General features: G+C 37.2%; 2 protein-coding genes across 5 annotated transcripts in view; both read left to right on the forward strand.

Annotated features, from left to right (window-relative positions):
• LOC134540754 (transcriptional enhancer factor TEF-1) overlaps positions 1–14584 on the forward strand; it is a 268214-nt gene that overhangs the window by 128531 nt on the left and 125099 nt on the right. The window lies entirely within an intron of this gene.
• On the forward strand, positions 10197–14284 carry LOC134540756 (piggyBac transposable element-derived protein 4-like). Its single transcript, XM_063383656.1, has 2 exons — positions 10197–10376; positions 10554–14284. The coding sequence occupies exon 2, from the start codon at positions 10555–10557 to the stop codon at positions 11737–11739; it is 1185 nt and encodes a 394-aa protein (XP_063239726.1). The 5' UTR covers positions 10197–10376; position 10554; the 3' UTR covers positions 11740–14284.

The raw sequence follows: 14584 nt of genomic DNA on the forward strand, positions 1-14584 counted from the left end.
GTAATCTCATCGTAATTGCTCGTGGACACACGCCATCGCTAGTTCGCACCGAATGACACGGAGAAAACCCTGAAGGAAGAAGAAAAAAAACGGACAAAGATATGTGAGCACACAGAAAACAAGCCACAATCAGCCGAGTTAGAATTTTAAATGCGAAGACAGCACGTTAGAATTCTGTGAAAGGAATTAAGTCAAAAACAATCTTAGAACAAGGAAAGAGATACAGAAGTGCGACTCTTGCAGTGGAAACTGAAACCATGTTTTGCGTGACATGTGACGCTATCTGTCGGTTGGGCCCATAACTACGAGCAACAATAAATCTCGGGCGTGAGGTTCATATCTTTAAAAAAAGCTTCATAATGATAATATAACTTCTTGACGTCTAATTGCTTAATGAAAGGGGTTTAAAGTTGTGCAGAAAAAAAATTTATTCCTGTTCTGTGAAAAAAAAACATGTGTATAATTAAGTATGCAGTATTTCTGGTATACCACACGACAAAATATGTGGTTACCAAAATAAATTTCTTTAATCTTGAGTGTTTTTTTGTATGACAATAGCTGATACATTACTTTTCACAATAAATGAAAATGTGTCAGTAACATATTATGAAAGCTACTATCTAGCGGATGGACTCAAAAATATTCCGGAACTATGTTTCAGTCTCGGCGGTTAAGAGTTTTTTTCTCCCCAATGAAAACGATATCACAGCACAGACATGCACGCATGATTTCCTTCTTCAGGTTTTCTTGATGACATTCAGTGCAAACTAGGAATGGCGTGTGTTCAAATTAATGATTCAAATCAAACTTCCACAGTTCGAGAACAGTTCAAAGAACAAATCTCAAGTACGTTACGATTGGACTGTAGCAGGGTTTGGAATTGGAGCAAAAAGGTTATATTTGCTGTTTTCTTTAGGAATGTTGCATGTTTTGGCTCAGCGATAAACATTATTGAAGACCCGAGGAGTCCAGGGAAAAGTTGGGGAATCCGTTTTTTTTTTTTTTTTTCGGGTTTTGTTGGACATCTTGTATCACCTCCTGACCTCCACTTTGGCAAAGACAGTGTAATTTTTGAAATAGACGGATGGCATTTTGGTGTGTCTGAAACTAGTTTCAGTGCCGCAACGTTTTTTTTTTTTTTTTTGTAAACTACGAGGACGTAACTGGGAACAAACGCAGCTTGTGCCCCGTGCGACATATTGTGTGTGTGTGTGTGTGGGGGGGGGGGGGGATCTGGCAGATTAATTTTTGCTACAGATATTTACTTGAAAATCGTAGTGTTAGACCAAAAAAAAGTTGGTCAAACTAAATTATTTTTATTTGAAAGATACGTACACATGAACCTATGTACAACTTGCGATGGCTGCAAATAAATCTGTTTATTCACCAGCTAAGTTAACTCACAAGTATTTTTGAAATGGTGTAGTGGAATTAATGTGGCGGCGATATAAGGTGTTTTCGGGAAGGGTTTTTGTTTGGTTGGTTTGGAAAAAAAATGTGGGGAGGGGCGTCAAGATGATTTCTTGCCTCGGGTAGAAACTAGTCTAATTATGTCCCTGGTGTTATCTTTGAAAGATTTGTGCAATGGGAGTGCATGACTTGATGTAAGCTTTTGGACATACGCCATTGCTAAGCGCTTGTTTCTGTTTTGGAAAACTATTGTGTTTGTTTCGTCTTTTCGTTTTGTCGTGTTTTTGTCTCGTTTCACTGTTATGCTGAATTTTTTTGGGTTCAATATTTTTGTGGTGTCATCATTTGTGGGGGGTTTTTCTTAGTCCTTTTTCTTTGTTTTTCTTTGTTTGTTGACCATATTACTGTTATGGAATATTATGTGGTGTTTATATCCTGTTGACAACATCAATTTTTTGCTTAATTTGTGTTTTTTGTCTTTTGGGTATTTTTTAGTTTTCTTCTACAGAAAAAGTGCTTAGCAATGGCGTATGTCCAAAAGCTTACATCAAGTTACGTCCCTGGTAAAGCAGACGCTAACGATTGTCTTGTTTGTTTTTGTTTGCAGGTAAGTGATTGGCCGCACAGGCAGCTCTATGTCGTGTTGGGTGAGTACGCCCTTGTCTTAGTTGTTCAACACAACGGGAACACTGACGTCACACGACAGCATCTGCATTATGACTGCCAAATAACAGACGAGCTCTCTCTATGGTGTAGCTTTATTAATCTCTTTTCTCTTTGACTGTCTCAAAGGGGTTGTTTTTTTTTTTCTCTTATTAATCTATACATCCGTAAGTTTGGTATTTTTTGCCGGTGATTTACATTGCATCAATATAAAATAGGTGTTTGATGGTTAACTTCAATAAGTGTTAGTTTTAATAGTTTTGAGAACTTAAAAAGACTAATTTATATTTGTCAATGCTAGCATGAATTCGGAACATAAAATTGTGTGTTATACAATTTATGAATTAACCGTTCGGGTGTAGCATTTAGGGCGAATTTATTTTCAGGACATAATTTTCATAATTAAATAAAATTAATTTTTCTCGGGTTTAGGGGTTTTTTAGCGATTTTTTTATTGTGAGAATTTGTAAGCAATGCAAATATGTCGCGTCCATTACGATGCACTTTTAGTGGATCCCTAAGGCTGTTGTAAATATACATATGCATGCACATGTAAATTTTCTATCATAGATTAAAAATACACCAACAGCTGTGTCACATTTACCAAACCATGGCAATTGCACTTTTACATTGTTGATGCAGTTTTTTTTTTACTTCAACACAAGAGTAAAAATAATTGTATACACATGATGTATTTATGTTATCTTGCATAATTGATCGATGAGAGCGGAAAAAATGTTGGGTTGGACAGGGAAATATAGAACCACAGTGAAATTATCTAGATTAACAGTGTGGAAATCTTGCATTGTGAAGCCCATGGGAATATTTTTGCGCGCGCAAACTATAGCGAGACTCAACCTTAGTTTGCAGTATGCGTTGAAATGCACATTTACTCTTTATTTTAATAATTTTTAATGTGTGGAATGTTTTTTAAAAAATGTATCTAAAACATATATTTCGTAAAAAAAAAATTATTGTAATGAGAATTTTCGAAATGCATATTTCTTCTTGTATTTCATCAAGAGTATCATATGATATTAATTTTTTAGTTCTAAGGAATCGTAATTGAAAGACGTTATAATGGTTTCAATCTGTTTTTGTTAACAATTCTTATATCTTTTATATTAATTTTATCTCCTTTGAGCATAGCACATAATTTTATGGAATGACAACAGTGACTGACTGCTACAAATAGTTTCTCGTATGAAATAATAATTGGTGTTAAAATTGAAATTTTATTCGTCAGAATGACTACAGCTGTATTAACACTATCAATATACACTAATACCTATATTAAAACGTATGTGATGTATTTTGGTTAGTTTTTGACGTGACAACGTCTAATAAATCGATGAACGCCGTAGGACGCACGAAAAAGTGTCCTGTAACGCACATTGTCCTGTTACGCTGTGTCCCGTTACACTCATTGTACGCTTGCGCCGCATCTATCTCTCTTCCACTCGATTGGAGCAACCATCGATTTGACTTTTTCGAGGCACATTAAACTTGAAACACTCCCATTCGTTTCCTACTTTTCCTATCATCGTCCTATCCTTAACAGAATAACACAGATTGGAAGAAGTTAAATAGCAAACATGTATAAAAGTTATAGTTAAAATAATATGTGCGTCAAAGTAATAAACATATTTGAATTAATGAGTGCAAATAAAAGTAAATTTATCAATTAAATTGTAGATTTCCATTCCACTCCTTCTTTCTATCCATACAAATTAGTGATAATTCAATAAAAATTATTCCATTTTATTCATAAAAGTATGCAATCATTTCGTCAATGTTTTGTTATGACGTTGTCACGTTAAACTATCGTCCGTAAACCTACTTTACAGACAACCATTTTTTTTTCTTCTGAGATTAAATCAATTACTGAATAGATTCATTTGCCTCTACTTATAGTTACAGATGGTATCGAAAAAAAATATATATATATCTATATTTTAATGTTAACAAGCCAAGTAGTGACCATCTGGCAACAGTGGTCGCCGTACTGCGATGTAAGCGTGAGACAGACTATAGCCGCAAACATCACCTCCAAGAATATACCTCGGGAGTCTTGGAGCGACCGACCTGCTAACATCAGCTGTCTCGGGGCCCTCAGGGGCCCTCACGTGATGGATGTTGCTTAATTGCGCGCCCATTTTGAGTTGCTGGTTCCTGTTTTTTTTTTTTTAATCGCTCGTTTGCGTGGAAGGTTTTTTTTTTTTTTTTTTTTCGAACCGTCGATTACCGCCGAGAGGATTTTAGCCTCGGCGCTTTGAATACCGGTGTACTTCTTTATCGGGTCAACACACATGTGACGCAGGGGTGGGAAAAGTTGTAAACCGACGGACGGGTGTGGCTTGGATTTTCTGTCTGCCGCGAATCGAACACGTCATTCGCACGTCGTCTCTCGAAAAGTGCATAAAGGTCGTAGCTCGTAAATTCCGGGTTAAGTACGACTCTCGCTGGCGCTTCTAGCGCGGTGTCGCCTCTAAACGCAAGGCTGTGGATTGACGCGCATGTCTTCTCGTGATAATTGAGAGTTGACCGTAACATTATACGGCGGAGAAACAAAGATAAAGGTGTAATGCAAGTCCCTCGGGTGCTTTCATGAATCTGTGCCCTGCGTTTCGTGTCTGAACATTATCCTGCACACATGCGTTTTAGTCATCTTCTAAAAATATGGGAACATAACTGTGTATTCTTAATTACATTTCGGAAAACAGACCCCACTCGGATCACTCGAGCAGTTTTTTAAATCGCGTAATTTCTTCTGGAGCTCTTCACACTATGGGGGTGTGGTATATAGTGTGGTGTGGTATGTAGTGTGGTGTGGTGTGGTGTGGTGTGTGTGGTGTGGTGTGGTATGTGTAGGCAGGAACTCAAACGATTTCGCCGTATTATTGAACGTCAGTACAGTTTTACAGGAATACCAGGCCTGGTATTCCAAGACACAAAACTAAAGGTTTAGGTGTTGAATATGCTTCACCTGAACCCCAACCGTATTCCTAGTGCACGATAGGACACGGCCATTTCCCTTATTTTTTTAGGGAACTGATTTTGGTGTCCTATCCGTTGCCGTATTATTGCCCTAATCCCGCGCATGCGCAGAGCTCACTTTATCGTTGATTTCGCCCAGATGGCTGAAACGCATCTGGTGCCATTAACTCGCATATAGTCACTTCCGTGAATATAGAGGGACGTACCAATAGTAGTAACACGTGTGTTTTTTTTTTTGCATTTTTTTAGCATAAGAAAAAATGCATGCTTTCGTTAAAAGTTTTGGAATAAATTATCAACAACTCAAGAACTTTCAAACACTTTCTGTTTTGAAAACTGATATTTGGCCCACAAATATGTTACTACTCATCTTTCGTTCTATGCATCGCCATAGTTCACTATACAGTAGAGACAAAGTGGTCTAATTGAACAATTTTCTTTATACATGTTTTTAGTTAAATTTCGAAGGGATATGACGCATGTGTGTACCTGCAATTACAGCGTTCTGGCAAAGAATCCGGATACTTATGTATGTGACGTGTGTGTAATTTCAATTAATACGTCCGCGTGCACATTCGCATACATACGCGACGAAAATTTAAAAAAAAAAAATTACTAAACCTGTGTATATATACGTAATTTTACGATAAACATTAACAGCGCCGGCCCTTGTCTGGACTTAACGGCGCGGTTCGCTCTTAACCTTCGGCGGGTCGGAATATTCATGAGCCGCCTCTCCCCCCGTTGTGCATTGTTTCCAACTCGTGGCTCGGACGGTGTGTTTTAATGGCGCGGTTACAGCGGGAGAAGGGTGTGATTGAGGGAGGGAGGGAGGGAGGTTTTTTTGGGTGCGGCAGAGAAAGGACCGGAACCCAAAAACCCCTTCAGGGCTCGCCACACGCAGTCAATCCAGCCTCGCAATTACTGGATGTATCGTTGACGAAACCTTTTTCCCACGAGTGTCTTTTTTTAATCTCTTTGTTTTTTTGTTTTGTTTTTTTCGTGCATTCGTGTTGAGCTCTTCGTTTCATCCTCTGACCCTCCCATCTAGCGCAGTGGTCTTCAACCTGAGGCCCGCAAGCCAGTGGCTCGCCCCGTCTGGTGATTATTTTTTTTTTTGCGACCAATGGGTGTTAATTTTTTGTTTGGTCTACATCAGGGTTTTTACAGGCATGGAAAAATCATAAAATTAAGAAAAAAGAGCGCGTGTAACTCAGTACACGTGATTGAAATGAAACTTCTTTGGCAATTCAAACCTCGACTCGTCAGTATATCGTAAGGATCGTAAGGGGTAAAACGGCAGAGAGAGAGAGAGAGAAGACAATTTTATGAAGAAAAGAAACATAGAGCGGGGTTTTTTGGCTTTCATTTTACAACTGATCATGATATCAATAATTATTAATGAACAATAAATATTACTCACTTTTGAAATACATCGTTAAAAAAAAAAACTGTGCATGTTACTGTTTCTTCAAATAATTCTGCCATTTGAATCACGCTAAATCTCTGAACTACATATTAAATTCATAACAGGTAGCGCTATCTATGCGTAAAACAGGTACTGTCCTGAAAGAGCTCACTACGCTGCTGGTTGAACGAGGAGGAACGCGAACGCGCTGGTAGACAATATGAAATTCAAGGCACTTACAGCTGTCAGTAAAGGATACCTGTATCTATTTTGTGGAACAAGCGTATTCGCGTACTCCCTGTCTTATCCTTTCGTTCTCTCTTGGCTCTATTTTTTCTGGGGGGGGGGGGGGGGGATACGGGGACGAATCATCGCACAAAGAGGAGAACGAACACAAGTACATCAACGTATATAGCATAGTTATCTGTCCTTTTCGCGTAGAAACGTTTCACAACAATGTTTCACGAAAAAGTTGCATTAAAATACGCCCTTGGTAATTTTACTCTAATCAAAATAATTTTCACTGCAAAAAGTGCCTTACAAACCTGGCAATCACATGCAGTAAGACTATACCTTAGTTACTAAACGATATCAGTAATTTCTCATAATATTTTGTAAGTATCTTAATGATTGGAACCATAATTCCGTGTGCAGTAAATATTCCGTATCTAAATGTTACCAACTTAAACTAAACGTAAGGTAAAAAAAAAAAAACTTTGTGTTTATTTGGAGCACAGAAATATTCATATTCTTTTGCACACAATAACTTCTCGTTTTAAAGTTTTTTTTTAAAAAATGTATATTTATTTACCGCGGAGGCATAAGACCCTTTTTAAACGTGCATTTTGCACAAACGAGAACGTATTGCCTCCAATGTACATATTTGTGTTTTCTTTTTCCGACTGGTAGTGTTGTTGCTGGAAATGGTAACAAAGCAAACTTTATACTTTGCTTGACAATTTTTTGCTAGTAAAATCTTCTAGTAATGTATATGTTTGTTGAAATGTGTTTTGGTGATCTACGTGTTGTCTTGCCAGAGAGGCCGTTGGGACAGGGAAATTACGTCAGTTAGGACAGGAAAAAAAACCCGAAAAACTAAGGGAATAATAAACAGTAATGGAGCTGGACGGCTAGTAACCTTTAATTTGCAGCAACTTTTGCTAACTTGCCATTTTTGAAATTATACTTCTTCAGACGCGTAATGAAAAAATGACGAGAGTGAATTTTTACGATGCGCGCGCAACATGAAACGAAAAGTTTTACAGGATGAAAAAAAGGCTACATGCAAAATAATGTTATATATGTGCTTTTAAATCATAAACTTTAATGTTTGATATTGAATACTGGTCCAGATAATCAAAAATCTTTATTTATTCTGAAAATTAGTGATAGAAATTGTGTTTATAAACTTGTTCAATTGTATTTTCAAGCGTGTTTATATAAGTGAGGTTATGTTCCCGTATGTATAGTTTATTTGTATCATAAATGATAAATTATTACATTATTAGTTATTACATAATTTAAATTAATATATCAAAATAAATATTTAGCATATTTATTGTTTTTGCTTATTAAATTTTTCTCTATTATTTTACTAAATTAAATCATTAATTTTATGCACGTGTTTATATTATTATTGAATACTGAGTGTTTATTTAAATTTTATGCATTTGATTGAGTTTATACTTTACCAAAATTATTTATAATAGCACTCCAGTCATTTATTATTATGTTATATCATTTATATATTATTTTTTATTATTATTTTAAATTATTTCCATGCAAAATTAAAATTAATTTTCTATTGTGGTAAGTAAGTAAACTTCTAACGCGCGCACAAAAGTACACGCACACTTTTTTTTCCTCTCGTCTCATTTCAGTTTACAGCCGCACATTTGATTTAGATAGTTGGGAACTGTCCACTAAATGTACGTAGAAGTTATGTCTAAAAGGTTTTATGCTCTCCAACAACAAAAAAAAAATCGTTCCGTCCCTGTGAATAGTTTATCTGTTTTGTACTATTTTTAATTTTGCTAAAATATATAATGTGACCGTCTGATATACCTATATAAAAAATATGTGAGCGAGTCTCTCAGTAGTTTCCAGTGATGTGTAAATATCTAATCTCGTTAAAGAGCACGTGATAAATATGCGAAAATTGAGTTTTAAACTACATTTGTTGACGCGAACCGCACGTAGATTCCGAACCCGCCACTAGAATTCGCTGCCAGAGCAGCTACGTTGACTATCGAATCATTCTATTTGCAGAGCTGAAAGCTCCGATAAAAAAAAAATACTAAACACCGGCTTTGGACCTGATTGTCGTCAAGGAATTTTATTAAAATACTATCCATCTTGTTAAAATTCATTCATTAATACTATAACGTTTCGCCCCATCTACCACAGATGGCAGCACTTTGTTTACACGTGTCCGTTCCATGTATCTTCCGTTCCATTCATGAACTCACTCCTTCCAAATGCCGTATACCAAGAGTTCAGATGTATACACATCAAAATGTTGTAAGAAAATTTTACTAAAAGGTCGTGTAAAAAAATCCGGAAATTGATATTTGTTTACACGCTGAATACTTACTGTTCGAGACATCCAGTTACAGCACTAAGGAGTTTCATTTATAAACAGACACGACAAAAATATCGTGCGTATTCATCAGCGTTGCGTACGATAAATCTCGCGCACGATGATTTTGGTGAAAATTCAGTTTTGTTTAATCTAGTTCAGCTTTCAACCCAGAGAGATTCAAGAATCCAGTCATGCAATGTTTCCATTATCAAATCATAATTGGAAATGATAATTTGTAAAGCACTTAACATAAAAGTAAATTCTGGTACTTATTTTAGTTTTTTTGGGTTTTGTACCTGTGCGTTTTTAAAACTTTTTAAAGTTTTGTTTTGCTCGTTACTGCATAAGTGTGTGAATTATTTTGTAGAGTCTAGTGTAATTGTATTGAGCTTGCTTCACGCGTGTTTCGTTGTATTCACAAATGTGATTGCGGGTGGGTGTTCTGAAATTGCTACTGGAATTAGTTCGAACCGCGTCTAGAAATGATGTTATCTCTCTTTTTTTGTACGCACGTGTTCATCACAATAACCCCGCAAACATGTAATAGAAACAAAAAAAAAGAAGTTAATCTGCACACAAGTTGCCTAAAACGAGCCATCGAGAGCTGGTAGTTTATCCACTGAAACATGGCGAACTGCCTTCGTGAAGCTGGAACGTTTACGCAAACTTTCGTTCAACGTGCCTTGGAGGGGTGGGAGGGGGGGACTGATCTTTGTCGCAATAAGTGGTCGCTGTCGAACACTCATTCGCGTACGAAGCTTCAGCTTACTCTCCCCCCCCCCCCCCCCCCCCTGTTTTTTCTCTCTCTCTCTCTCTCTCTCTCTCTCTCTCTCTCTCTCTCTCTCTCTCTCTCTCTTCCTCTTACTTCTCTCGGGCAAACACTCTTTACCTTTCGATGCCTTCTCGTTAATTTTCAGCCTGTCCATAAAAAAGAATGTCCCAGCTATAACTGTTAATAGCATCAACTCTGAGCATTTTTATAGTGTTGGTTCAAGGTCACAATTAAAGAGTAACTCAAAATAGTTTTAGACGAGCGCATGCGCGAGTAACTGCTTTGTTGATTTCCCGCTTGCAGCGCCACCTACGCAAAATGGCGACTCCTGGGCGTTAACCTTCCGTTAGGCGCGCGCGCCTGACAGGTGCATTATTATCTTGTTTATGTTCCCTGCACGAGGTCGTGTGTCGGGGAGGGGGCTGCTATCGTCTAGCTTCCTAACTTTTGTTTCTTCTCTGGTTAGTTCATGCATGACTGTTGACGGAGTTACTTCAAGGCTGTGGCAGCCATTTTCACCCTGCAGGTGCAGCGCGACTACTGACGTAAGTTTTTCGACTATGATATTTTCAATTGCTATCTTCACCAAATTGCTTATTAATTCTATTCAATTACACACTTATTAGCTAAGATTGTGAATTTAACATTAACTACTGAAAAAATAGAATCACCTAGTAGGTGTGACGCGACTTCATGTGTTTGTTTTACAATATGTGTTTCAGGATGGCTGGGAAAAAAATAATTTATAACTTGGATAATCCTGAAGACGTCAAGAAAATCCATAGTATGCTGTTTGATGATACTTCGGGAGATGAGGACTTTGGAGAACAATCTGATTCTGATAGTGAAGATCAGATACACGAGCGAGAGGAGAATTCAGACACTGAGCAAAGCTGTAATGAATCAGATGGTGATGATCCCGGTAATGCATCTTACTACATGGCAAACCATAAGAAAAATGGTAAGATCGTCGATTCGTACCAATGGAACAAATGCCCATGTCCGAACAAGAGGAGAAGAGGTAAGCAAAATTTGTTATTACACATCCCTGGGGTTATAGGAACAGCAATGAATGCTGAAACCATTTTAGATACCTGGCTTATTCTTTTTGATGAGTCAATACTCGACTCTGTTGTTGCATGGACAAACCAACATATTGAACTTGTAAGACCTCAATTTAATCGCCTCAGAGATGCACGTTCGACGGATGTAATAGAGATGAAGGCTTTTATGGGTTTGTTGTACCTAGCTGGTGTGTATCGTGGGTCACGCCTGAACTTAAAAGACCTTTGGGATCCCTCTGGGGATGGTGTTGAAACATTTAGGCTCACCATGTCCTTAAAACGCTTGCGATTTTTGATGAGGTGTATTCGATTTGACAACAAAGAGACGAGAAATGAAAGGAAAGAACTAGATCGAATTGCACCAATACGAGAATGTTTTGAAACATTTGTTGCTAATTGCCAGAAAAGTTACTCTCTTGGAGAGAATGTCACACTTGATGAAAAATTAGAAGCATTTCGGGGTCGTTGCGGTTTCCGCCAGTACATTCCCTCAAAACCTGCCAAATATGGAATCAAGATCTTTGCACTTGTAGATTCCAAAATGTATTACACTTTCAACATGGAAGTATATGCTGGGAAACAACCATATGGACCGTATGCTGTCAGTAATCATTGTACAGATGTTGTTCATAGGATGGTATCGCCCATAGTCAACTCAGGACGAAATGTTACTACTGATAATTGGTTCAGTGATGTTCCACTTTTGAGTGATCTGGCCGATAAAAAACTATCCCTTGTTGCCACACTGAAAAAAAATAAATGGCAAATCCCTGACGTATTCAAACACATGGCTAACAGAAGTGAAAAGTCCAGTATATTTGGATTCAGAAAAGAAGGGACTTAAGTTTCCTATGTTCCTAGGAAAAACAAAAATGTATTTCTCATATCCAGCCTTCATTTTGACGATGCAATCGATGATTCTACTGGGCCTTCAAAAAAACCGGACATCGTAACATTTTACAATGAAACTAAAGGTGGTGTGGATACGGTGGATAAATTGTGTGCAACGTATAACGTGGCGAGAAATGCTCGGCGGTGGCCTTTGGTAATATTTTTTGCTATGCTCAATGTGGCCGGTATCAACGCACAAGTCATTTACTCTGGAAACGGTTATGTTGTAGCCAACCGCAGGACATTTTTACGCCAACTTGCCAAAGGTCTTGTTTCAGAAGAAATGACATGACGCAGTGCTGAAAAACAGAATTTACACATAACACTTCGGCACAGATTGACAGAAGTAACCAAGCAGCCTCTCAAGTGTAGGGAATCGAACAGCAAATCACAAGAGATGAACGACCAAAACAATAAAAGGAAATTGTGTGAGCCTTGTCGCGAAGACAAACAACGCAAAAATACCAAATATTGTTGCGCTACTTGTGGCAAATATTTGTGTTTGAGTCATGTCACTATTATTTGCAAAGATTGTTATGAATGTAAGACATCTTCTGCAGATGATGGTTTGGAAGTTGATAAAGAATAAGTGCAAAAGGCCTGTGAGTTGGTGAAAAAAAGACAGCTGAAAAACAAACAGTGTCTGCAATTTTTATATTTTATGTGTTCTCTGAATTTTTAGTGCTTTTGTTTTTTCATTTTATCATGCTATTTTACTTTAAAACATATTTCCATCTGGACTCATTTATACGAGAAGAAAAGTTTGTATATTACCTATTAATTTCACAAAGATTTGGATTGTGTATGTACCAAATAAGAAGTGTAAATAATGCATGGAATTAATCGAAATATAAGAACTTACATATTTCATAACATATCTGACTAAATTATGTTTTATTTAAATACTGAAAAATAATTTTAAAATATTATACCTGAATTTCTTTGTTACTGATCTACAGCTATTGTTTTGGATTTTTTATGCATTTATACTGTGGTAATATTAACAATAAATTATGAAGATTCTTATGTTAAATAAATTTTAAATTTACATTTTAAATCTTTACATATATACAGTTCAAATTTACATGGTATTGTAATGAAACTCTTCAGTAGTGGGGATTTATGTTGGTGGAAATAGGAGGAGCACCTCACAGGTGCATTGCGCCAATCCATGTTTGAAACATAGGTGCGCCTATCGGAAGGTTAAAGCGTTTTTGTGTTCCGCAAGTTGCTAAGAGCGAGTATATAACTTCAGTTCAAACGTGCGTTTTCTTTTGATGTTTAATCGTCGAAGTCCCTGAACAGTTAGTTGGATTAGTCTCGTAATGGTCGAGACGACTGAGCTCTTTCTCGCTGGCCTCCACGTTCACCTGGCATATAGCCATGCGATTTTTTTTTTTATCTTTGGGGCTTTACAAAAGATCGTGTAAAGCACGATGCATAGTGATTTGCCAGAGTTGAGACACAGAATTGAAGAGGCTGCTGCTTTCAATTCTCCGGACGTGTTAACCAAAGTGTGGAAGAATTGGTATTTAGGTTGGATGTGTGCCGTATAACTAAAGTTGCATATTTTTCACATTTGTAAGAAAAATATGTTAGTTTACCTTCAATTTGTATGTGTGATTTGTTGTAAATAGTGAAAATTTAAATGTTATACCACTGAAACTGGGACATATTGTATCTAAGGACATTGGCATACCCGGGTACACACGCAACTACAAAACAAACAACGCAATTAGAAAACTTTTCAAGATAATAGAGTTTTACTTATTTACGAAAAATATTTAATAATACGCTGAGGGCAAATTACGTATGTTGTTTCCAAAATTGAATTGTTGGAATATTTACAATGGCCAAAGTTTTCAGAATAATTTTTATGCGTTAAACACCTGGTACAGATTCTTGAAAGCACTCAAGGGACTTTCATTACACTTTAATCTTCGTTTCTCCGCCGTGTGTGTTACGGTTACCGCTCAGATCAGTACAGAGGCTTGCGTTTAGAGACTACATCGCGCTGGAAGCACCAGCGAGCGTCGCACTTATCATCCCGCCTCACAAATACACCCTAGACCAGTCCGGGGGGGGGGGGGGGGGACCCTTAGTACCATTCATCGTGGGAGAAAAAGAAAATGTTCAACCTGCAGACTTGTTGGTTTAGTGGCTGGAACATGTGTTTGGTGAGCCAAAGATATCGTGTTCAGGACACGGTATTAATTTTGACACTTCTCCTTCATACCTGCGGAAGACAACGGTGAACCTTTGCGGAATCATCTCGCCTCGTACATCCTTGGGCCGTTCAACCCAATATTATCATCACATTACGCGTGTGTGTGTATTCACAAACAAGCCTTAAATTTATGAAGAACGCTGGTGACAAATTATCCGGGGATCTTCATAAATGTATCATTATCTAATTAAAATTTACGGGTACAAAGTTCACTTACTTCGAACATTACGCCACTAGAATAATCTGGGCACATAATAAAAAAAATTAAAAATTGTTTAAGACTCATTTCTTCTGCGTGTGCGTTTAACCTGTTTATACTTAAAAAGGGGCGGGGGGGTAGAGGTTGCCTGTAAAGTCGGTTTACGGACGATAGTTTAACGTGACAACGTCATAACAAAACATTGATTAAATGATTGCATACTTTTATGAATAAAATTGAATAATTTTTATTGAATTATCACTATTTTGTATGGATACAAAGAAGGCGTGAAATGAAATCTACAATTTAATTGATAAATTTACTTGTATTTGCACTCATTAATTCAAATATTTTTTATTACTGTAACGAAGA

This window comes from Bacillus rossius, chromosome 17 (genome assembly GCF_032445375.1).
Source record: "Bacillus rossius redtenbacheri isolate Brsri chromosome 17, Brsri_v3, whole genome shotgun sequence".
Classification (NCBI taxonomy): domain Eukaryota; kingdom Metazoa; phylum Arthropoda; class Insecta; order Phasmatodea; family Bacillidae; genus Bacillus; species Bacillus rossius.

What these genes read in the sequence shown, in the direction of transcription:
- LOC134540756 (XM_063383656.1), top strand. Translation starts at nt 10,555, where the DNA reads ATGGCTGGGAAAAAAATAATTTATAACTTGGATAATCCTGAAGACGTC.